The sequence below is a fragment of the Rhamphochromis longiceps genome, linkage group LG10, assembly GCF_057381845.1.
Source record: "Rhamphochromis longiceps isolate RC_006_pf linkage group LG10, R_longiceps_female_GT1.1, whole genome shotgun sequence".
In the NCBI taxonomy this organism is placed as follows: domain Eukaryota; kingdom Metazoa; phylum Chordata; class Actinopteri; order Cichliformes; family Cichlidae; genus Rhamphochromis; species Rhamphochromis longiceps.
In genome coordinates, this window is record NC_140566.1 from 25,453,676 (window position 1) to 25,477,270 (window position 23,595).

The 23,595-nt window shown below is 38.6% G+C and overlaps 1 protein-coding gene across 1 annotated transcript in view; it reads right to left on the reverse strand.

Moving 5' to 3' along the window:
* The window catches only part of fstl4 (follistatin-like 4), a 224,057-nt gene that overhangs the window by 65,239 nt on the left and 135,223 nt on the right, over positions 1–23,595 (reverse strand). Inside the window, exons 5-6 of the mRNA XM_085421101.1 lie at positions 10,499–10,689; positions 7,851–7,971 (exon numbers count right to left, since the gene is read on the reverse strand). Coding sequence (XP_085277227.1) covers positions 7,851–7,971; positions 10,499–10,689 — 312 coding nt within the window. The remainder of the gene's footprint in view (positions 1–7,850; positions 7,972–10,498; positions 10,690–23,595) is intronic.

Here is a 23,595-nt window from a genome sequence, read left to right on the forward strand (position 1 = left end):
TTCAAAAAAATTAATTTCATGGTTTAGGCTTTAAAGTGACTTAATATGGATTTTTGATTTTGGGGGGGGGGGATGGGGCTAAAGGTCAGCAGCCTTTGGTCACAGCTCCCATTTGCTGATCAAGATTTAAAAATCAACCTACAAAATAACCAAGCATATTAAAATAAGATCAGCCAAATTGTACAAATGTAAATATCAGTGTATGAAACATTTCCATTCCAAGCCCCTGCAGAGTACTGGATTTCCTTCATTCTTGTTATTCAACTCAAGCCTAATCATTCCAGTCAGCTAGTTAGTAGTGCAGCAATAAAAGTTAATTTAAAAAGTGTGAGTGCTGTGAAGTTTTATTTACTTATTTTTTCAGTATTCCTGTTGCTTTATGTACTTGTTTTATATAATTCCTGCATGTCTGTGAAGGTTCTCAGTCAATAATGACAATAATTCCTGTATAGCTTTTCTATATATTTTGTAAACTAAAATGATCCAGATAATCCATTTTAGTGCTGCTATTCCTTATGGTAAACTCGTGGCTCCAACTCCATATTGAACACTGTGACACAACAATAGTATTGACCTTCTCCAATAAAGCTGTATTTAAAGAGTAGAGAGATGATGGCAAATAACAGATCCTACCTGGATGATGTGTAATATACCGCTTGCTTGCTAATTTATTTCATTATTTGGCGATTGGGATAGGAAAACAAGAGAACGTGAATATCACCAGGAGTAAAAGACAAGTCCATCACACTTCATCAACTGCAGGTAAACAACCCTCCAGTAACTCTAAAACCACTCCATCAAAGTCAAAGTTACATTTTACTTACAGGTACAACAATCAGTGTTTCTATCAAAGCACTGCACAGACAGTATTTATGTCAAGTCTGGCAGATGTTTACAAAGCATGAATGTCTCAGTTGAGAATTTCACTGAAGAGTGCTTCACAGTGCCTCAGATGCTGTGCACATTAAGTGTATTTATAATACCATAAAATAAACTGATGGCCCACTGCCTCTAGTTATTCATGGGGGACATCACTCACGTATTATTATTTTTGTGTTTAGATGCACACAGTGTGCTGTTTTTGTATAAAGGAGCCTCAACAGACTCCATCAGAATATTCTTTTATGTTTCACTGTTGCCTTTTCCTCGGCTCATCTATTCGTCTCTGGTATGTGCTTAAGATGTCCACCTGTGTGCAGCGTTTGCACCTGGGGATAATGCAGTCCTGTATCTCACACCGCACACGTTTAATCCTTAATTGTTGATCGTGCGCAGGGTTCAAATTGCTTACTTTACTCTACCTTCCTCTGGCTTTATGTTTCTCTCTGCTTGTTTCCTCTTTGACTTTATGTTTCCCCTCCTCTCTCCTCCTCTCCTCCTGGGAATTAGCTGCAGTGGGTAAGTGTTGCACTAAATAAATGACTTGGAGATTAAACAGACAACCACAGTTGCCATGGCAACTAACTGGGCATCTCTCGCTATTGTATTCGGAACACTGCTGGATGACCACTGGCTGTAAAGACTGTGGGTCTCTCGGTGTATATGAAATGCATATTTACATGTGGTTATGTGAATGCCTATGGTTATGGGTTAGCAGTATTAAATATAGTGTTATTATAGTAATATAGTTTTATATAAATATACTATTAAATATAACTAGGATAAATGTATTTTAACATGTGCAGCAACAGTGATTTGAAAGATCCAAGTAACATGCTACAACTAAGGCCCACAAGATGCTATCCCCCACAAACACCCACTCAGCCAGCCACCCACACCCAAACACATGCACACACCTCCACCCCGTCTAGTCATACTTTGTGTGTCTTTTAGCATTTCACTTTTGGACTATCTTGGATCTAATTAAGATGCAAGCTGCTACTGATGCAAAGTTAAGCCACAGCAATCTTCAAAACAGATCTCTCTCAGTGCAACACATAAAAAGTAGAACCAAGATCTCAACTGTCTCTTACCTGTTACTGCAGCTACCTGACACTGGGTAATTACCCAGAAATAGAAACGGCACACTTGGAAGTCACCAAAAAGGCCCTTATACACACTGGCAATTAGCTTTAAAGGTTCAGTGAGCAGTAACGAGGTATCAGACACTGGCCAGGAGAAATGAAAGGAAATGAAAGGAAAGGAAATAACAAAAGTGTAGGTATCCTTTAAGACCCCTTTGAGAGAATGTGTAACCCAGGCAAGTAAAAAAGTAAAACTTAACATTGCATTTGAACCTTGATCTTTCACTAAGCCTAACTGCACACGTCTGTTGCCAAAATCTATCCAAAAAATAAGTGAACAGAAAACGGGGATGGAAAATGCAGTTAAAGTGTAAATGCACCAAAAGAAAGTGTAAAAAAAAAATCCTGTGTGGGATTTGATCTGCAGTCTCTTGTGCAAGTGGTGACTGACTTACGCCTCCACCAGGCCCCTAAAGTCCTAATGTGAATGTTTTAGCTTTTTAAAATTGGAAACACTTAACCTTGTGTCCATGGACACGAATCGAACTTCCCTCAGACTCCATGACAGATGTTGTGCACAAAAAAGGGGAAAATCATGTCCAGGAACACGAATCAATAGATTACATTTCACGATTATTTCACTAACTGCTACAAGGCTGCAATGTGAACTAGGTAAGAGGAATTTGTAAGTAGAACTGAAGTGGAGAAGGACATGGTGCAAACAAAATGGCCAAAAACACAATAAAAAGCAGAGGAAAGACTGATGTAATTTTGAGTGTGTGGGTGCTGAAGACTATTCCAAGACCTTCACTTCAAAGTCACTTTGCTGTTGACAGCTTAGCTGGAGGTCGCTCACTCACACGGCTGTCAGAGAACAACAGGCTCAACGTGTAAAACTGACATCCGATCTCAGCGAGATCATTTGTGCAGATTAAGAGCAAACAAAATGTATTGATTCAGCTGAAAATGAACAGATTAAATAAAGAATCTGATAACCTTGAGATACATGAAACTCTGTTCTTATTCAGCCGCGTTGAGATGTGTTAGGTTTAATTAAACTCTTGGGGTTAACCTCCCTTTCACATTTGCTGCGCTAACATTAAATCATTTTTTTTCGTTATCTATCTATCTAATGCAAGCTTCACACAAAGTGGGATACAAACACAATTCCATGGGTCATTTTTCAGGGCTTTGCCATTTTATAAATGAATACAGATAAATTCATACATCACCCTTAATGGGGTCACACATATTTCACATGTGCAATTCACCAAAATACACCTGCTAAGGTTGTACAAAGTTCCTTCTTCAACCTATTAACCTGCATTTATTTAGCAAGGCTGTTCTAAGTCTCTTACATATTCAATTGCAACCAAATCATTTTCTTACCTCTGTTTTCACTTTCTCTTATTTGTCCCAGCGGCGACAAAGAGGAGCTTTCTCCCCCTTTGTCTCTCTTTTTTCACCAGTACCACTTTCCACTATCGTTCCTCCACTAGCCTTCTCAGAATAGCCAATTCCCCATATGATGCTCTCTCCCCTCCCTTCTTTTTTATGCCATCCTCCTCTTTCTCACTCTCTTTTTACCTCTCTGTCTCAACTTCTCTCCTTTGATTAATTAGTCAGAGCCGCTGAGTGGCCCTGCCAGTGCAGCCCAGCATCACAGCATAATTCCACTCTTAGTTGGCGTCACGGAAAACAAATACTCACAGTTGAGTAAATGCTTAAAGGGAAAGAACTGCATGTGGGAGAAACATGGAGAAGCAATATGAACCACAGAAAACCAACCTGGACCTAATTAGAAGCTTTCCAGCTGTGTACTTTCGCAAAAAAAAAAAAAAAAAAAAAGGAACCAGTGGTTCGTTGCACTGTCCCTCAATGACTAATGGCTCTGTAAATATACAGTTACATGACCTTCAGCTTCGGCAACCTTGGCATGCACTACATACCAACATGCCTCCAGCATTTTCTATTGTAAAGAAAACCAAAAAAAAAAACCCCAACCAAACAAACAGAAAAAGCAAGATGAAGTTTAGGCTACTCCTCTGATCAGGTACAATATAGTCACAAACCTCTGAGATATCAGTGTCAGCACTTCTCATCTTTTCTTTTAAAACATCTTGCTGTCTTTCAGCTGCTGCATTGCTGTTTCCTTCACACATTGCATCACTTTCCTATCAGTCCTCTGGTCCACTCCTGTTGTTTTGATGACTGAGAGTCAGTCATGAAGACTTAAAATAAACAAACAGCTGAAAAAGGAGCAGAGGCATGTTCCTGTCCATTACTGTTTATCTTTCTCTGCTGTTTGAATGCTCTTCTGTGCACAGACTGAAGGACCTCCAAAATTCCTGCTTTTTAAGTTTTCATCTATTAACGCAAATTCAAATTGGAGGATTGTCATGATATTCTGAGAGTTTCAGCTTTAAATAACACAGCCTTTGATGAAAAAATACTAGATATATTTATTATTAATAATTATTATTACGCAATTCACAAAGGTTGCACTATATTGTAAATTTCTAAAATGAATAGGAACGTAGAGAATCCACACGTTATCATATCACACTAGTGTGTTCTACCTTTCAGTTAAAAAGCATGCAGTTTACTGACTCCATGTACGACATAACCTATACTGAAAACCACAATAGCTTGAAATGGCACAATTAAAATTGCAGCATAGATATCCCAGTCTCCACATTTGCAAAAGGTTACTCGCCATAATGCGCATGCAGTCCACGTCTCACCCCAGGGCAGCTCTATATACTACACATGTATCCTCACAGGAGCTCTGACCTTGTGCGTCCACATATATTACATCTGCAGGCTACAGATATCTCTCAATAAGCCTGCTCACTTAGCAGTTTCAATTCTAATGCACTGTGTTGTCTTTTACCGAACATTTAGGTAATGTGAATCACCTTGGCACGCGCATCACTGACACAGTCCACGAGGCACGTTCCTGCACATTTATTATTGTGTAATTACAGTGGTTTTAATTTGGACACAAAGGTCACGTGTACAAGCAACCGACTCCTACAGAATGTTGACACTGTAATAAATGTTGGGAAACAGAACCCTGTTGAAACCCTAAACCATTAGGAGGCTACAGAGCTAATTTAAAGCCATTATGCTGTTATCTCTGTCCCGCAATATGCTCTATGGGAAAGAGAATGTTGATTATTCAGTAAAGCAGAACAAGAGGTCATTCTTTTTCTGGCTCTTCTGAGCAAAACCTCTGAATTAATGGTGTGAACTGCAAAATAAGCAATAAAAGAGATGTGTTTGAAGGTACCATGAGTAATAATATGCAAATTGTAAGTGATTTCAGAGAAAAGCAATGGGTATCTTGACCAGCGCTGGACATTGTTCTGTCAAATGTCCATGCACAGGCAACTGAAATTAACGGGACATGGACACAATAATCAAGAAGACAAAAACTGCAGATTCTAGTGACACAGAGTAAAGCTAGCTTCCACACAATGCAGTAAATTACAGGATAGATTCAAAGATGAAGTGCTTATGAGACAGACCACTTTCACTTCGGTATGTTTTAATATATATCTAGTTTTGGATTTCACTGCTTGCTCTTAAAATTTCACAACTTGCAGATACAAAAAACATTTTTCGTTTATCTATCTTTGTTAACTTTACGAATCAAACTGAGTTATTGTGGTTCAGCATTAATGTAAAATTAATAAATAGTCAACTGTAGTATGTTCGTGAATGATTAAACACCTGGTTTACAAGAAACTGCTGATCAGTCGCAGTGTCTATCTCAACAGACCAAAGACCAAAAATCCACAAATGTCGCAGGCTGACTGCTTATTTGGGGCAAAATATAAGCTATTCATCATTTTTGTATTCAAAACTGTTAAATGACCTATGTTAAATCTGTGCAGGTGACAACCACTGGAAATACTGGAAATACTGGAAAGTGCAGTTGTCCCTAATTGCGTTTTCTGCCTACCTGAGTTCTTGGTTTGTATCTTTTGCTGCCTTTTCATATGATGCACCTCAGTAGGTTTTGCACCATGTTTGTGCTGTTTGGATAAGAGCACTATCTATGATACAAATATAGATGTGATTGCTGCTTCTCATTTCTGACAACGCATCAGTAAATCTAATCAGTGTTATTCTTTGATTTTAATTCTAAATCTATGCCCTTGGAGACAAAAATAGGTGTTTAAGTGGGATCCACTTAACACAGGACGCAATGACAGTTAAGAAAAGTAAAAAATAGGTCACAAAGAACCTTGCTGGGATTGTAAAAAGGTCGAGTACAAGGGTAAAATCAATAAGAATGTAATCATCTAAGGAGTATTAGCAAAGCACATATTGCCCTCTATTCAATTTGTGGTGGAAAAAAAAAATATCTGACAGCAGGACAGAGCTTTGAATGGTGGTTTACTTGCTTGGTTTATACATTAAATAAGGCAAAGGCAACATGGAGGGGCAAAATAATAAAAATAATAGAAAAACACACTGTGTTTCATAACAGAACAAGTTCAGAGACTGTGGGAATAATAGTGAAGCTCGAGTTGGCTTCTTGGAAAATGGCCAAAGGGTTGTGATTTTTACATCAAAGCTACAGAATAGAAGAAAAGCACCAACAGAGAGAACCATGAAAACCAAAGAAAGACTCCTGAATATGCCTTCTAACCTAGTGCTTTGAGGTATATGATCCCCAAAACATGACTAAGGCTTGTATTTAAAATGTTCGCCCTGAGATCAAGCATTTGGCTGCATGGAAGAAAATCAATGCGGGGAAAAAATCCTTCTCACATCATTTAGGTTAATTTTTCATTTTTCCAAACTTGCGTCCATATTGTAAATGCCCACCCTGTTAAACACACCTGTGATTCCTGGCTTTTTGGTTTCCCACACTACCCACACTAATGAGACCTCGGACTGCATCGCAGAAACACACGCATACACAAACATGCAAACACACACAATTTAACACCATCAACATTATCCAGAACACCAGATGTGCCACTCAAACATAATTGCTCCCCCTCGGTGTTGCCTTTCTGCAGCCCAACACTTAACCTTGAGTGTCATCTGATCAATAGCTTGTGTTATTGGTCCCTGCCCACTTCTTCAGCCGCTTGTCAAACATAAAATGCATTGACTAACCTGGCCTAAAATGCTGCAGGCAAACCTGTAGGTAGATAAATACCATGCAATGGCTTTTCACTGCCCATCTGGAAGGTGAAAGGACTGTAACCAAATAATAGCAGGATGACTTCCACTTAAACCAGTCATTAAGGGGCTAAATTAATGGTGGAGCTTAATGGACCCGCACAAGCCAAAGGTAAAGCTTTGGAAATGGCCACCTGCCATAACTAGCTGCTGGATTCATCAACTTTATTACCATTTTGCAGCATAGTTCAATACAGTTTGAACTTACACGCAAGATAAGACAATGATCAAATTAGATAGCGAGTTTGAGAACAAGATTTGCAGCAGGTTGCCTCTGTGTCTAGCAATTTTCATGCCGGTGCTATAGCAACATTAGTGACGGAGTTGTGATTTTTGGTCCTAATAAAGTGGAACCTGCATGCTCTCAGCTGCCACTCAGCCTAAACCCCAAAGGCTATTATAGCTCTTCCAGATGATTCCAGATGCAATTATCAATTTATCTGTTCCAGGAAATCTTTTATCCTCAGAACTGCTGTGGAGAGGCTGATTGAATTGTGATGTTGTGAAATTCTAAAATGTACCAACAGTAAGTACGTCACCCGTACCTTACACATATTTTTTGTGCCATCTTTTTTAACAAATAAATGGCTTATGTCGCTATATGTTAGTATTATACGTACATATTTTAACAGATTAACTGTGCATTTTTTGTAAGGGGAAAAAAAAGGATAGAAAAATATTTACGGAAAGCTGTGTAGAACTCGTGGAGGCTGAGATGGCCATCGTTGTTGTAGTCGTCATAGCGTAGCAGGTCTTGCATGGTGCACTCCAGCAGGCTGTCCTCCAGGTGCTCTTTCATGGAGATCTAACACATATACACACACACAACACAGAATACATCCATTCAGTCATCAAAAGGAAACATCTATACACAGGTGCCATAGTCCTATATCTTATTATAGGCTTTATTTATTGTTTCTCTCTTGCCTCCATCTTTTTATGATCCTAAGCTATGTGTAGTAAGAAAGAACCACATTATTCATACTCAGAAGGAAAGATACTGTACAAATTGAACTTTTCTGTATCACTTTAATAGCCTAGTTTCAAATACTGAAGGGGAAAATCACAGAATCCTCTATTTAATTAAAACAATACTTTTTACATTCACTGGTTATTACTTTTATAAAAGTGATATATTAGTGATTAAACCTCTAATAGAGCCTTTTTTAATGAAGATTTTATTTTGACTTTGCTGTGCTATGAGGAGAGAAATTGCCACTTTTTCCATATTTAAAAAACAAAACAAAACAGCACTGTTCAGCTGTCTCTCATCATAATTAAATACCAAATGTACTATATACAAGAGAATCAGACTCACAACTCCTGAGTGTACTTCCATTCTCATTAAAGGTAGTGGATTAAATATGTAATCCGTCATGTTAGTGCTATACTGATTGCCTTTCCTTTTTAAGAGTATCTGGTCCTGCTACTCTTGCATGCTGCACCTGAGTTAATTCAAAGATGTTCCCCTGGGAAGACTCACCACTCTCACATCCATTCGCTGTCATTTATGAGTCCTCTTTTGCAGTAGTAGCAGTACTTCACTCTCAGGGGAACCATCTTTGAGTGGGTGATGTTTAGCAGTTTTTAGGAAGTTAAACAAAAAACTCAGCCTCGCTTATTCTGTAAAAGTTGTTTCTTCTCTAGAAATAAGAGAATAAAAATGCTTCTCAGTGTAACTCTATATTTATCAGATGCTGGCCCATGCTAGAAAGCTAGACTGCTTATGTAGCATTTATGTAGGACACCTCACCTAATCTTTTTAGTTAGTGCCAATATTTATGTGCTTAGAATTTATTATAACAGCAACAACAAAAACGCCTGGACAGTAAATTCTGGAAATTGAATCCTTATGTGGTTATTCTATTTATTTATTTAGTTATTTTGGCTTTATTTTTCTAAAATCTGTGAGCTGAGACCCTTGTAAGAGAAGAGCAAGTCAATATTTGCTTTAATATATCAAGGTACAGTTCGATACAATAATAATAATAATAATAATAATAATAATAATAATAATAATAATAATAAATTTCCTGTAAAATATGTTTTTAGGTCAAGATCTAATGGAAAAAAGTAAACTGCCATTCCAAGCTATTCCAGCTTAGCATTTATCTCCAGCTGATTTTATATGGTTCTGGACATGTCACATGGCATAATAATGGATATACCAAACTTTTTTTTTTTCATGAGCCAGCCTGCAGCTGACTGCAGCCATGTTTTTCCTGTCACAGATAACTCTGTCCTTAGGCATTTGAATTAAATATTTCAAACCTAAGGACAGGATTTTACCCTCCAAGACCATCTGTGACAATAGACAGATCCAAAACTGGAGACAGTCTGGAGGGATGACTGGGATTCATCTTTGATTCTTAAAAGCATTATCTCTGCGAAACTGAATTTATGAATTCCTCAGGATGTGAGTGTCCAATCTAAAGATTTCATGTGGACATATATCAGCATTAATAATTCCCTCAATACAGATCTGTCACAAAAGGCAGAAGTCACTGAAATTCTAAACTTGGACAACACTCTGGTTGCAATATAAAGCCACAGTGAGATAACATGAGAATAATTACTGAAGTCTAAAGAGCTTGGAAAGAGCTGAAGCACTTTTGAGAATTCATTTTAACCCGTACTGAGTTTATATTCCTTTGGCATCATGCAACCTTTGTCTTTGGATGCCCACATAATAATAAAGAGCAACAGCAAATTTAAAATGCACATATAAACATCTGTTCCTGCTCCAGTCTGATGTCAACTATGGCTAACATGGTTTACTGCATATTGGCACAATGGCAGTCACTGATATCATAGAACTGGCTAGGTGGAGTCTAATTAACACACATCTCTGATGCCCAATTCAAGATACCAGATGACACTCACGGTAATTTAATTGAGTCAAATATCAATGCCAAATTTTTCCCATCAGCCCCGGGTGGGAAGACAGCTTTTCTTATTGTTAAGCAAGATGACTAAATGTTCCAGCCACTCTCACTTATAACTTGATCACACTGTCTTGATCATTGGTGTAGATGAAGATAAAAATGTGGTTGACTAATTACCCACTGTAAGCAATACAGGCTTCTATTTAAAGGATCACATTATATATAATTTAATAGAATTTAAAAAAAAAAAAAAAACGTTATTTAAAAAAATCTGCCAGCATTTTCTTTTTCTTTTTGTAAATTTGCACAGTGATACATTTAAACTGGAAATACTTGTTGGAGACAAGTCCACAAACAAAAACTGTTACAAACACTTATGGCAAACAAAACACTCCCAGCCATTTATCTCTTCTTTCACACAGCTGTGTTGATTCATTTGACACTCACCTTTTCCAGTTCATCACTGATCAGTCGGCCATCCTGGTTCGCATCCAGGTATTTAAACATGGTGTCCACCAGCGCTCTCTTCTCCTCCATGTCTCTCTTCTGATTTTGCTCCCCAGCCTTAAGCGCTTTTGGTTGCATATCCAGCAGCATGCTCTTCAGCTTGTTGTACTCTGACATGGTGCATGCATTGCCTAGAAGAACGAACACAAATATGGGGGGGAAAAAAAGACATTTGATTAACCTCAATTGCACAAGCCGAAGCCTTTGGATTGTAGCTTCAAATTGGATTTAATGTGTTTGCGTGTTTCCGAGTGGGAGGAGAGGAAAGGAAGGCAAATGGGACAGATAATGTGTCTGTTCGTACATCCGTACATGTGTCCTTGAGTGTTCACTCATTTAAAAAAATATTCGTTTTTTGTTTGCATAATTTGTCTGACAGCTTTTCTGTGCAGGGGTCCAACTAATTACAAGTAATCCTTGAATCCAAGTGAAAACAATAGGTACACATTCCCATTTAGACCCTCTCAAGCTTCTTGTACTGCTTTTCTAAGGGATTAAAGCTTATGCTTTAAACCAGGCCTTTTTTAATTCTCAGCAAGGTTCTGTTTAATGATGATGTGCAACAAAAACTTAGAAACCACAAAGAAATCATGCAACCTGTGTTTATTCGTCTGCTGTGAGAAATGTTTGGAGTAAAGAACAGACAAAAAATAAGATCATGTTGTTATTTTGCTATTTTTGTGACCCTCCTTTGGTTGTGTATCACGTGACTTTATCTGTTGGCAGTATGCTATGAGAAGGTAAGGTCAAGTAAGGGCTACTTGCAAGTCAGAAGCACAGTAAAAAATGTTTTAAAATTTTTATATAACTAAATCTGAATATGACATCCATCCCCAGTTATTGCAGAGCAGGAGAGATCCCCCTCTGAGAGTATATAGAGATGGATCTCACCGCCTAATGTCCTCCGACAACTCAACAGCCACGAATGCTAACAAATGCAAAATTAAGGGACATGATGGGCTTAATAGACTCAGAAGTTTATTCCCAGCGTCTCCTTTTGATGTCAAACCCACAGCAGGGCATAGCACTGCCAAAGCATGTCTACATTTGTTAGCCCAGCAGTCACTGCAGCAAAGTTAACACAGGTTCGACTGGGCTGCAGGAAAAGCACAGTGTTCTGCAGTGTTAAGGTGCATATTAAAGAAGAGCATATTTCTATTTGTATGAATACAAAATGAAGGTTTCTGTTGTCAATGAAGTCTCTTCCGCAAGAGAAAGAGAAAGGCTTTCTTTTTTGTTTAGTGAAGAAAAACAGAAAAAAGCTTAACATAACATAATATAATACCTGAACCTGAAAACTGATTAAGGATGAATGACCGCAACACATGACTAAACATGGTAGTAAATAAACCTCAGTCAAGCTTGAGTATACATTTGGGAATGTTTGCTCTTGTGGCTCTTGATGTCCAGTGCATCATAAAAAAAAAATTTAAAAGATAATTTGGAGCTTGTTGGAACAACAGTTTGGGGGTCATTCCTGCTTTGATGAATTGCGTACCGGAGCTAGTGATAACATATGAAGTTATGAAACTGGAACTTGAGGTTACTGTGGCCTCTAATTTGTAGTACTCAATTCTGTTAATCAAGCACATCTATCAAGCAGTCACGCTTGGTGGAAGAGGTCAGTTTGAAAAACAGTAAGTTATAGAAAATAATCAAACCAATAAATCTCAGTTATCTCCTGTTTATTTCTGGAAGGACCGCGTCATGCGTCGCACATAAAACTGGCAAAGATGAAGCCAGAGAAACACACGCACACCCTTAAGGCTGGTGACCCTCCTACTTATTACAAACCAAAGACTCGCACAGCTGTACAAAAAAAGAAAGACAATGCACACTCTTCTCTGCATGCAGGCAGTCAAGTCAAGGTCTTGGGTAAATCCCTGTTCAATGTTATTCCTTCAAGGGGAATGAGGCGTGAGATGGCTCAGACATGAGGGATCATCACCTAACTGTCATTCTTATCCCTGTGCTGGAAGGACAGAAATAAATTAACACACACATCCCCCACCAAGCTGATTTACATCTTGTCATATACAGTAAGAACAATCCTATCTTTGCTCAGACTTACTGTGGTCCCCTGAGTACATATACAGGGAGAAACAAAAGTATTAAACAATGTTATTTCTGCTGCTGCACATGTTAAAAAGATTGAGTGTTATATTAGATTTTGTGCCAGTGCTTCTTAACTGAAAGATGATAATTAAATTCTGATTATTTTAAAGAACTAATGAGCTCTTTCCCACTACAGGGAGTGCAGAAAACTCATTAATATCAAAGCTGAATGTTTTTGGAAGTAGTTTTTTGTTTGTTTTTAGTTTTAGCTATTTTAGGGGGATATCTGTGTGTGCAGGTGACTATTACTGTGCACAATTATTAGGCAACTTAACAAAAAACAAATATATACCCATTTCAATTATTTATTTTTACCAGTGAAACCAATATAACATCTCCACATTCACAAATATACATTTCTGACATTCAAAAACAAAACAAAAACAAATCAGCGACCAATATAGCCACCTTTCTTTGCAAGGACACTCAAAAGCCTGCCATCCATGGATCCTGTCAGTGTTTTGATCTGTTCACCATCAACATTGCGTGCAGCAGCAACCACAGCCTCCCAGACACTGTTCAGAGAGGTGTACTGTTTTCCCTCCTTGTAAATCTCACATTTGATGATGGACCACAGGTTCTCAATGGGGTTCAGATCAGGTGAACAAGGTGGCCATGTCATTAGTTTTTCTTCTTTTATACCCTTTCTTGCCAGCCACGCTGTGGAGTACTTGGACGCGTGTGATGGAGCATTGTCCTGCATGAAAATCATGTTTTTCTTGAAGGATGCAGACTTCTTCCTGTACCACTGCTTGAAGAAGGTGTCTTCCAGAAACTGGCAGTAGGACTGGGAGTTGAGCTTGACTCCATCCTCAACCTGAAAAGGCCCCACAAGCTCATCTTTGATGATACCAGCCCAAACCAGTACTCCACCTCCACCTTGCTGGCGTCTGAGTCGGACTGGAGCTCTCTGCCCTTTACCAATCCAGCCACGGGCCCATCCATCTGGCCCATCAAGACTCACTCTCATTTCATCAGTCCATAAAACCTTAGAAAAACCAGTCTTGAGATATTTCTTGGCCCAGTCTTGACATTTCAGCTTGTGTGTCTTGTTCAGTGGTGGTCGTCTTTCAGCCTTTCTTACCTTGGCCATGTCTCTGAGTATTGCACACCTTGTGCTTTTGGGCACTCCAGTGATGTTGCAGCTCTGAAATATGGCCAAACTGGTGGCAAGTGGCATCTTGGCAGCTGCACGCTTGACTTTTCTCAGTTCATGGGCAGTTATTTTGCGCCTTGGTTTTTCCACACGCTTCTTGCGACCCTGTTGACTATTTTGAATGAAACGCTTGATTGTTCGATGATCACGCTTCAGAAGCTTTGCAATTTTGAGACTGCTGCATCCCTCTGCAAGATATCTCACTATTTTTGACTTTTCTGAGCCTGTCAAGTCCTTCTTTTGACCCATTTTGCCAAAGGAAAGGACGTTGCCTAATAATTCTGCACACCTGATATAGGGTGTTGATGTCATTAGACCACACCCCTTCTCATTACAGAGATGCACATCACCTAATATGCTTAATTGGTAGTAGGCTTTCGAGCCTATACAGCTTGGAGTAAGACAACATGCATGAAGAGGATGATGTGGACAAAATACTCATTTGCCTAATAATTCTGCACTCCCTGTATAAATACACCTTTGATACATGGAGAGAAAATTAATGTTACACCTGAAGTAAACTTGAATGCTGGAGTGAATCGTGCTCCCTTTCTTTGGTGTAGTGAGCGTCCTTTGATTCAGCCTTTCCCCTTCTGCTGAGCACAGCAGCTGCAGCTGTGGCAGAGAAATATCTGTCTGTATTACAGTGCATCCACCCCTGACTCTAACACTGTTTTATTGTTCTAGAGGGACCAGGACTCTCTTTATTGTCCATTTGAAATGTTAGCTGCTTAAGTGAGTGATCCGAAGCTGCTCGCACCATGGACGCTCAATGTCCCGGAGACGGAGCTACTCTCTGCTGTTCACAGCATCCTCCAAGCGCTTACTTTATAAATGTCAAGCAGGGGAAAACAAACAGAGAGACAAAGAGCCAAGGAAGAAATTCTCTTTCAAAAGGGAATTTGAAAGCGCTGCATTAGAGGACAAAATGTCATGGATATTTAAAGATGTGATAACTCTAAAAGGCACAAAAAAAATGTGATGGAAGGGGGCAGCAAGAGAGTGTAACAAAATACAGTATTGTTAAAAGAAATCTTGAGTCACCACTTATTTCCTTTTGTAAGGAAAATTGGAAATAGGTTCAATGATTTACTGAAATATGGAAACATGGAAATACAGTAAGAAGAAACTGGAACGTCAATATGACCACAGCCATCATCACCTTTATTCTTTAACACAGCCTAAATTCTCATAGGCAAGCTGTCCTTTAGTTTCATTAAATAGTCTTCAGGAATAGTTCTTCAGACTTCATGAAGGACATTCAGAGCTCCTTGTTGGATGTTAGCTGCCTTTAGTTCTGCTCTCTTAAGATGATTCGTAAGATGAACGTTCAGGTCTGGGCTCTGGGGAGGCCAATCCATGAATGACAGTGTCCCACAGTGTCTCTTTCTATCCAAGCATGCTATTACTGCTCTGGCAGTGTGTTTGAAATCCTCGACATAGTGAAATATGAAGCTGTTCCCAATCATATATTTTCCAGTGTTGTAGATGGATCAAAATCTGAATAGTTTTCAGGATTTATATTTCCATTAGTTTTGACAAGATCCCAACGCCAAAGGCTGAAATTCAGCACCAATCCATGACATGGCCTCCACTGTGTTTTACAGTAGATACTGATATGATGATACTGTAGATACTGTTGTACCTCTTTTCTGACCTCCGCCATACATATTGAATATTTGAACCAAAAAACCTCAAATTTGGATTAATCCCTCCATAAAACTTGTTGTCACTGATTTCCGGTCCAGTTGTTGTATTGTTGTTTTCCTTTCTTAAAAATGGCTTGGTGGCAGTCACGCTTCAACTTAGACCATTTCTGATGAGGTTCCACCAGACAGACCAAGTCATATGGCCAGCTGCATCTCTTCCTGTTTCGTTGCCCACTTCCAGCTTCCTCATTTTTTAAATGACACTCTATACACCTTGTGGACAGTGGTGGAAAAATGTGTTTTTCAACTATTTTATCCCTGTCAAACGTTGGCATTTTTCATCGATTCAATTAAAGAAATTAGGATAAAAATGTTGGGGGTTTTTTTGTTCAGTTTTTTAAGAGAAGCTGCTAGTAACAAAGTGACTAAAGATACAGTTTAAAACTGGTCCTTTGCTAAGAACAAGGAAACTAAAATAAACTAAACATTGTTCTGAAAATGATCATGTACAAGGACTGGACTGAAAATTTGTGAAAAGGCAGCCAGAGTCCAAAGAAAAACTTGAGAGAGCCTGGAGAACTATTGCTCAAAAGCACTTAAAACAAACAAACAAAACCCAATCTGGCACCTTAAATGCAAAATAAAGAAATAAGGTGTGGCTCATTTCAAGACTTTTGTACAGTACTGCATTTCAGTACAACGTTTCAGTACAATGCTTTTCATTTTATAGGTTTCCTAAGGAAACTCAATGACTTTCTCAGAAAAGTCACTATATATTTTGCAACTGCATTTGTTGGTCTTCTGCATTTTTCTCTTAATTTTCAATTACTTAAGTATTTCAAAAGCTTTGTAGAAGCACTTTGCTTGTAATTACACAAACACAATACAACAGTATATCACGTTTGAAGGAATTACAATTAGAAGAATCAAGCTTTCTTGCTGTCTTCATTTTATAAAAAGAAGAAAACTCTTGAAATACAAATTGAGCCCATAAATGCCATGAAAGCTTATACAATTCTTAAGTGCTGAGCATCTCAGGCATAAGAACTGAGTCATTGCTGGTCTGCTGTCAAGAGTTGCTTGACAAAACATTTTGTGTAGAATTCCAGTTGAGAAATTAAAATGGTCCAAAGCAGTCCTAAAACTGAGTGCAATTCAGATGTACATTAATCAAAGAAACCAAAAAATTACTCCTGTACTCATTGGATGAGTTCTTGGCTTTGGCTGAAAGGCAGCGGGAGGGAGGGAGGGGAAATCCAAGACATCAATCCTTCTGATGATGAAACCTCCCTACAATGCCCTCCAGGATGTAAAACTGCTCTGTGTTAAATTTATGTCTGCCTGACCTCCTCTGGGTGAAATGATGGGATTATTTACTGCCATGCCGTCTGTGTGCTGCTAATATGCAATAGTGATGGACCTCCCTTCCAGATAATTACGGGTATGATGGACACTCTTTGCTCCTGAGGGCAGAAAGGTCTACAAGAGCAGAGCCAATCTCAGAGGGGGTGACACAAGTCATAGGAGAGTCTCATATTGCATAATCGCTATTGGCAGCTGTTTAAATCGGCTTAGTGTGAGCTCCGTAGTCTGTCTAGAATTTCTTCTGTGGCAGTTCTACACTTAAACTCTTAAACCTTTAACATTCTCCATTTTAATGAGCATCAAACAGTATTTTTAATATTTATTTATTTTTTAATTTAAACGTACTCTATTTTTCCTCTTTTTTATGACCAACACTGTGGTCACCAATACTGTGAAAAAATATTTTCTTCCTTCTTGCTTTCTTAGTTTTTTTTTTTGTTTTTTTTTTTCCATATCTATCATACTTAGATGCTTCAGATCAGTGGTCCCCAACCTACAGACTGTTTTATGTCTGACAACATTTTCATGGACTGGACTTTACGGTGTCGTGGATAAATATACCAAAATAAAACCAGTACCGGTGCCAAAAAAGAAGATTTATTCATAACACACGGAAAAAGACCCAGTAAAACCAGAGTTAACGCTAAAAACGATTTCAAAAATAACGCTAAAAACCCTGAAAACCATAAATGTCACTCGAGCCTCAACTCTTGCAGCCTGGTACCAAACAGCTCAAGGACCGGTATCAGTCCATGACCCAGGGGTTGGGGACCACTGATTCAGATCATTAAAACAAACTCAATATTAGATGAAGATAACTTGTGTAAGTACAAAACCTACTTGGCCATATTCAAAAAAGTACTCCAAAACCTAATAACTCGTTGTGACACTCTTGGCAGCAAGAATTTCAATCAGGCATTTGTGAAAACTGGCTTTCACATCACTGTGGAGGAATTTTGGCCCAGTCTTTTTTGCAGAACTGTTTTAATTAAGCCAAATTGGAGGGTTTTCGAGAACGAACAGCCTATTTAAGGTCATGTCAAAGCATCTCATTTCGATTTATGTCTGGATTATTTATTCATATGTGTATTTTTTTGACACATTCAGAGGTGCTTGAGCTTCAGGATATGAACTGATGGCGGACACAGGCCATCACTACCAACACCATATTTAACTTGTATGATGCTCTTTTTATGAAATGCTTTGTTAGTGTCATCCAAGATGCAATGGGACTCAAACGTTCTAAAAAGGTTTATCTCTTTAGTCCACAAATTATTTTCCCAAAAGTTTGGGAATCATCAAGATGTTTTTTTGGCAAATCTGAGACAAGCCTTTGTGTTCTTTTTGGTCACCCTGAAACCCTCCCATGGATCCCATTTTAAAATAAAACTCCTTCAGTATGAAATCATGGCACAACACCAGTAATTATTCGGCAGCAGCTCCCTCTGCATCTATCTAGACACAGCAGCAGGAGGAGTTACAGGAGGTGCAGGGAATTTGCAGCAACCTGGGTCAATAGCAACACAGCAGCATGAATGATCAGCAGAGTAAGAGTGTGAGCTGTCAAGTTATGAAGACCTCACTGTCTGTTTGAATACGATTAGGGACTGGAGGAGTGAGCTGATAGCATCAGCTGTAGGCTGTCACAGCTCACCATGAATCACATACCACGGATCTTGTTGATTTGAGAATTAATAACCCATATGGGACTGTTCTTGAGAAGTTATTGACAGCGTGAGCAATAATCCAGTATCAAATCAGTAAAAAGCGATGATTTAACATTTAAAGTCCTTCCTACATTTCTTAGCTAATACATAACTTGCAGTGATTTAAAATGATGCTTCTAGATTTCCTGAGTACGGGGAAGCTGTCAGTTTGCCTCACCATACATTTAGCAGAGTGGATCAGTGTGTGCTCAGGAAGTCTTATCAGAGCCTGTGCAGCTTGGCACCTACTAAATGAGAAACCCATTGCAACACCAAAGTTATTGGCGAAGCGGTAAAGGAGAAATAGTACAGTAGCATTCAGTCCCTGCCTGCCTGTCTGCAAGCCTGTCATCTGGAACTGGCTTCTCAAACTGCACATCAGCATTATGCACACCAGCTCTATATCACTTACCAAACACCACCCAGCCCCCTCCACCACGGTATGACTAACAGGCACATGCAAAGTTCAGTATACGGGTCCAACAACCGTCTCCCCGTTGGCTTTGTTTTTGTTGCGAAACACGTAAAAGCGTAGGAAAGTAATTGTTCTCATTATTGCTTTTCTTGCTGCTTTTATTCTAATAATTAGTGTTTAGAAAAAGCCCGCTGAGTCCCCGTTAAAGTGCAGCAGCAGGTACGGCTTTATTGTTATTTTCTTTCTGAAATCAAGGTTGTGAGACAATTCTAATTAGTCAATTAACAAAGTGAAGTGCATAGAGGTGCTTTTTTTATTCAGATATGCAGGTTGTTGGTTTTGATGATTTTTCAGTTATTGTGTCGATGGAAATATTAATGTGGATACACAAATTCTTTACTAATGACTTTGGTTGTTTTGTTAGATAGTTTGGAATTCATAAGGCTTCATACTGAATGCTGCATATTGTTCACAATGGCAGCAGCTGCTGGGAGAGTTCGTTTTAAAGCAGCAGAGAGCTAACAGCTGAATTATCATGAGTGAAATAATAGAACAACTCTTATTATGATAACTCTGACTCTTCTTTCATGACTTTCATCCATTCTGTGCCTTGGGTAAGACTGGAAACTCAGAGATCATTTAGTGTCTTCATAGTCTACAAGTGGTAGGATTTCATTTTCTTTTAAATGAGTCACTCCTTGCAGGAAGTTGCTTGACATGGATGTATTTGAATAAGCAACAACGTTAGTGATGATTTTCCATCCCAAGCAGACTCAGTTAACAGTTTTCCTTTTATTATTTGTGTGTGTGTGTGTGTGTGTGTGTGTGTGTGTGTGTGTGTGTGTGTGTGTGTGTGTGTGTGTGAGATAATGTCGCTGTAACGATATGTGTTTTGTTTTTTAGGTGCCACCTGAGCAAATAGTTGGATAAACACCAAAACTGTCATCACAGTTTCCACTGTGATTTCCTGATCAACTTAGACCCAATTTGGGGTCAGATTTACTAAGCAGGGACAATGTTGAAAATGCAAATGCCTCTTTTGCAAAAAGGCAGCAAAGTGAGTGGAAGATTTATTTTGGCACTCTACTAACAATATACAGTAACTACAGGTGAAGCCAGTCAATAATGATGACCACAATTTATCAAGAGCAGTGTTAATTATCTGATCACAAGTAAAGAGATTTAATGAGCAAGTCTGTAATCTACTAATAAAAACAAGTCATTATAGTCACAGGTTTCTCTACGGAAACACTCAGATAGGTGTGAGGCAGCTGGATACCTTTGGATTTGCAAAATTGCATTTGTAATGGTAACTTTTCAGAATTAATAACAGGTAACAATTAGACATGTTGGCGTGCTCAATAAGTACTTTACTGTATGTTTTCCTGCTTTGGAGATTGGCTATAAGCTGCCTATAACTTATCTGACAAGAATATTTCTATACATAATTATCATGTAACACATAGAGAACAGCAACAGCACAAAGAATATTCACATCCTCAATGGCACAAAGAGACTATAAATACAGTTGCACTTACACCCTCAGTCCTAGCGGGGCGGATTTAGTCCACGAAAATAATTACTAAGCCCTTGCTCATGCTAATAGACTGCGACTAGGAACAAGCTTAGGCGTTGATTACATTTTTACCATCCATCCTCCTCTATCACCCACACCTGCAGTGTAAGTTACAGTAATCTCAAGCCCTTTCATAGCCCTTGCTGAGGCCTGCAAGCTGCTGCCTGATGATCCCATGAGTATACAGATTTTAAATTGCCTGAATGAGGGGGGGACCGGAGGAAATGGCTGCCTGTGGGTATATGTGGCCGAAGTGAACCCCACTGACAACAGACAACCCTGAACTAACATTACCCTCCCCAAATACTGCAGTGACCTTGAGGCGAGAGTTTTTACGAGACTGAATGAAAGAAAAAGTGGGAGGTAGAAAGTTGAAAGCTGCTAAGTAAACAAACTCTTGGTTCTCAAGATCTCCATTACTGTTTTATGACTACATTTAAGTTGTAGAGAAGAAAGTGAAAGTAGTTCCTGTGTGTATGTCCTCTATACATGCTAATGATTAGAATCTTGATTTTTAATCTTAAGGCTCTCTAAGGCTACGTCCACACAAATTTGAAAACTGCGTTTTCGTCTGAAAACGCTCCACGTCCACACTATCGCTTTCAGTCGTTTTCACAGAGTTGTGCGTCCACATTGAAACGGCCGAAAACGCTTACGATCCAGTACTGTGCATGCGTGAAAGGCAAGACGATTTGACCTGCCTCATTTCTGTCAGCTGTTTTCTAACTTTCCGGCTCGTTGAAATATCGCGGCGAAAGGTTGAGGAAAAGCACTGAGTGGATGGACTAACAATGAGGTGGAGTTGTTGCTGCGAATAACGCAAAATTACAAAGTTACAAAACAAAAACGTATTAGTGTGGACATGGCCTAAGTTTTGTGGCAGTAATAACACTGGGCCGTCTTTTTCGATCTTTACAGACAAAGCAAGCAGGTCTGATTTTATTAATGCTACCAAGCACCATAACATCACTGGATGTCTTTACCAAGTCATTAAAATTAAAGATTGCAAAGCATTTCTTGCACAGTTAAGAATACTTAGTTAGCAGGTAAGAAAGAAACGCACTACATAAAGCAAAGTGAGTGGTGCATGCAGATAAAACTATAGGAAACTTACAACTTTCAAGGCCAACTCAACACTCAGAAGTAGCACTGAGTATGAAAAAAGACTTCAAATGTCTAATGGCAATGAGGATGTATCGTGCCTTCTAAGTTTCATCAACTATGTAGTTGGCAGGTGTGAGTAATTTTCCACATGCATGTGTAGATCAATGCCGGATTATACTGACATTTAAAAAACAACAGGAAAGAACAAGAGTGAGACACGGATGTACAGTGAGAACACTTCTTTTATTCTTTTGCTTCAGTGAACGAGAAAAAAGGTTCATCCCTTTTATCTAAGTTTTCCTTTCATCTAATTTCTGTCTGTGCATGTATATGCCTTGAGAAGACTTCATCTTTCGTTCTTCTTTTTTTCCTCTTTAGGTCATAACTTTCCTGCAGTGGTAAAGGCTGAAGTATTTCGTGTGGGAGTCTCTTGACAGGAGATTCTGTCTTTTCTTTTTCCGTGTAAACGTAGCAGCTTCAGCGCTAGACATCAACTGCTGCTAAAAGTGCAATCATGACAACGAACTATAAAACAGTGTATAGTTGTACTTTATCAGACTTTTTCTTTTTAAACCTAGCTCTTTGTTTAAAATACGGACTATTTAAGGTTATTATTTTGAATTAATTGCTTTAGACATTTCGAACAAAAAAAGGAAATATGTGCCTTTAATTTTAATAAAAAGTCATTGTATAAGCATTGTTTTCCCAAGAGGCTAGATGAATTGGTTAGCAATATTTGAGCCTCTACAGTCATGCAATAGCTATAGCATTTTCATTACCATCAAATGAAGCAAACATGGAGAGCTCATTTCAACTTTTATGACAGCCCTCAATTATAATGAGTATGTTTTCCCCTGAGCTAATGAGAGACAGTGCAATCAGTTCATAACATGGGCATTTATTTTCCTCTCAATAATTACTATACAGTAATTTGGTACATAAAGATATTTTGTCCCCTCTTTAAGTTCGTTGCTGGGTCATTGGGCACAGCTGATTGCATACTCCACTGAAAAACAAATGCTGTAGGTTAGATATTGTTCAGCATTTCAGTGACTGGCTTCCACAATAAAAGTCACAGAAAAAAAGACTGTAGCCACTTTTTTTTTAACTTCAGAAGACTTTTGTTTTTTTGGCTAATCCCAGCAAATATACCTTTACCTTGCCATAGTACTAATAAGTACTATAATAAAACAATTCGGTGTGATATTTGCCCTGAATCCAATCCTGACTCCAATCCTGTCCAATCATTTAATAAAATCATGATTTATAGTTTATACCAACAAAATGTTCATCATTTCACATTTCATCTTTCTCCCTAAAATATCCACTTTTGGAAATTAATGTTTGATGATGTTTTAAGAACTCAAAATAAATGGCAACAATTAAGAACTGGCAACAACCTTCCTGTCTTGTCGGGTCAAATCTGACTGATTCAGAACTTAAAATACTCATAAATATTGTGTTTTACATCTGATTGCATCAAGGCCTTATGACATCCTTCACACTATGCACTTGAACATATAAAAGTGATGATCATGGGACAAAAGGCTGCAAGTTGCTGAGCCATGCTGCACTTCACAGATATGCTATTTGGAGGTGTTACTATACACAGTCGAGAGTTTGTCACCTTCAGTTCTTTCAGCTCACTGTGGGACAGTCCTTGCATGTCATATTTAACCAAAAGTTCCCAAATCCTGTTAAATTGATTTGTTTTATTGAAAAACAGAATCGCTAACAAAGACGTGAGTAGTGTATTGGATTACCTACAAGTCCGTTACAATAGAGGAACTTGTAGGTATATTTAAGTTTTTAATCTGAAGCACCAAGAGTAGAAACGGTTTGGATTGTACATTTGTACAAAAACAGTACAAAGAGCTGAACACTAAGAAATGTTTAGCAACAGAGCATACTGCCTATCATTTGGGTAAGGTTTTGCTTGTTAAGATGCCTT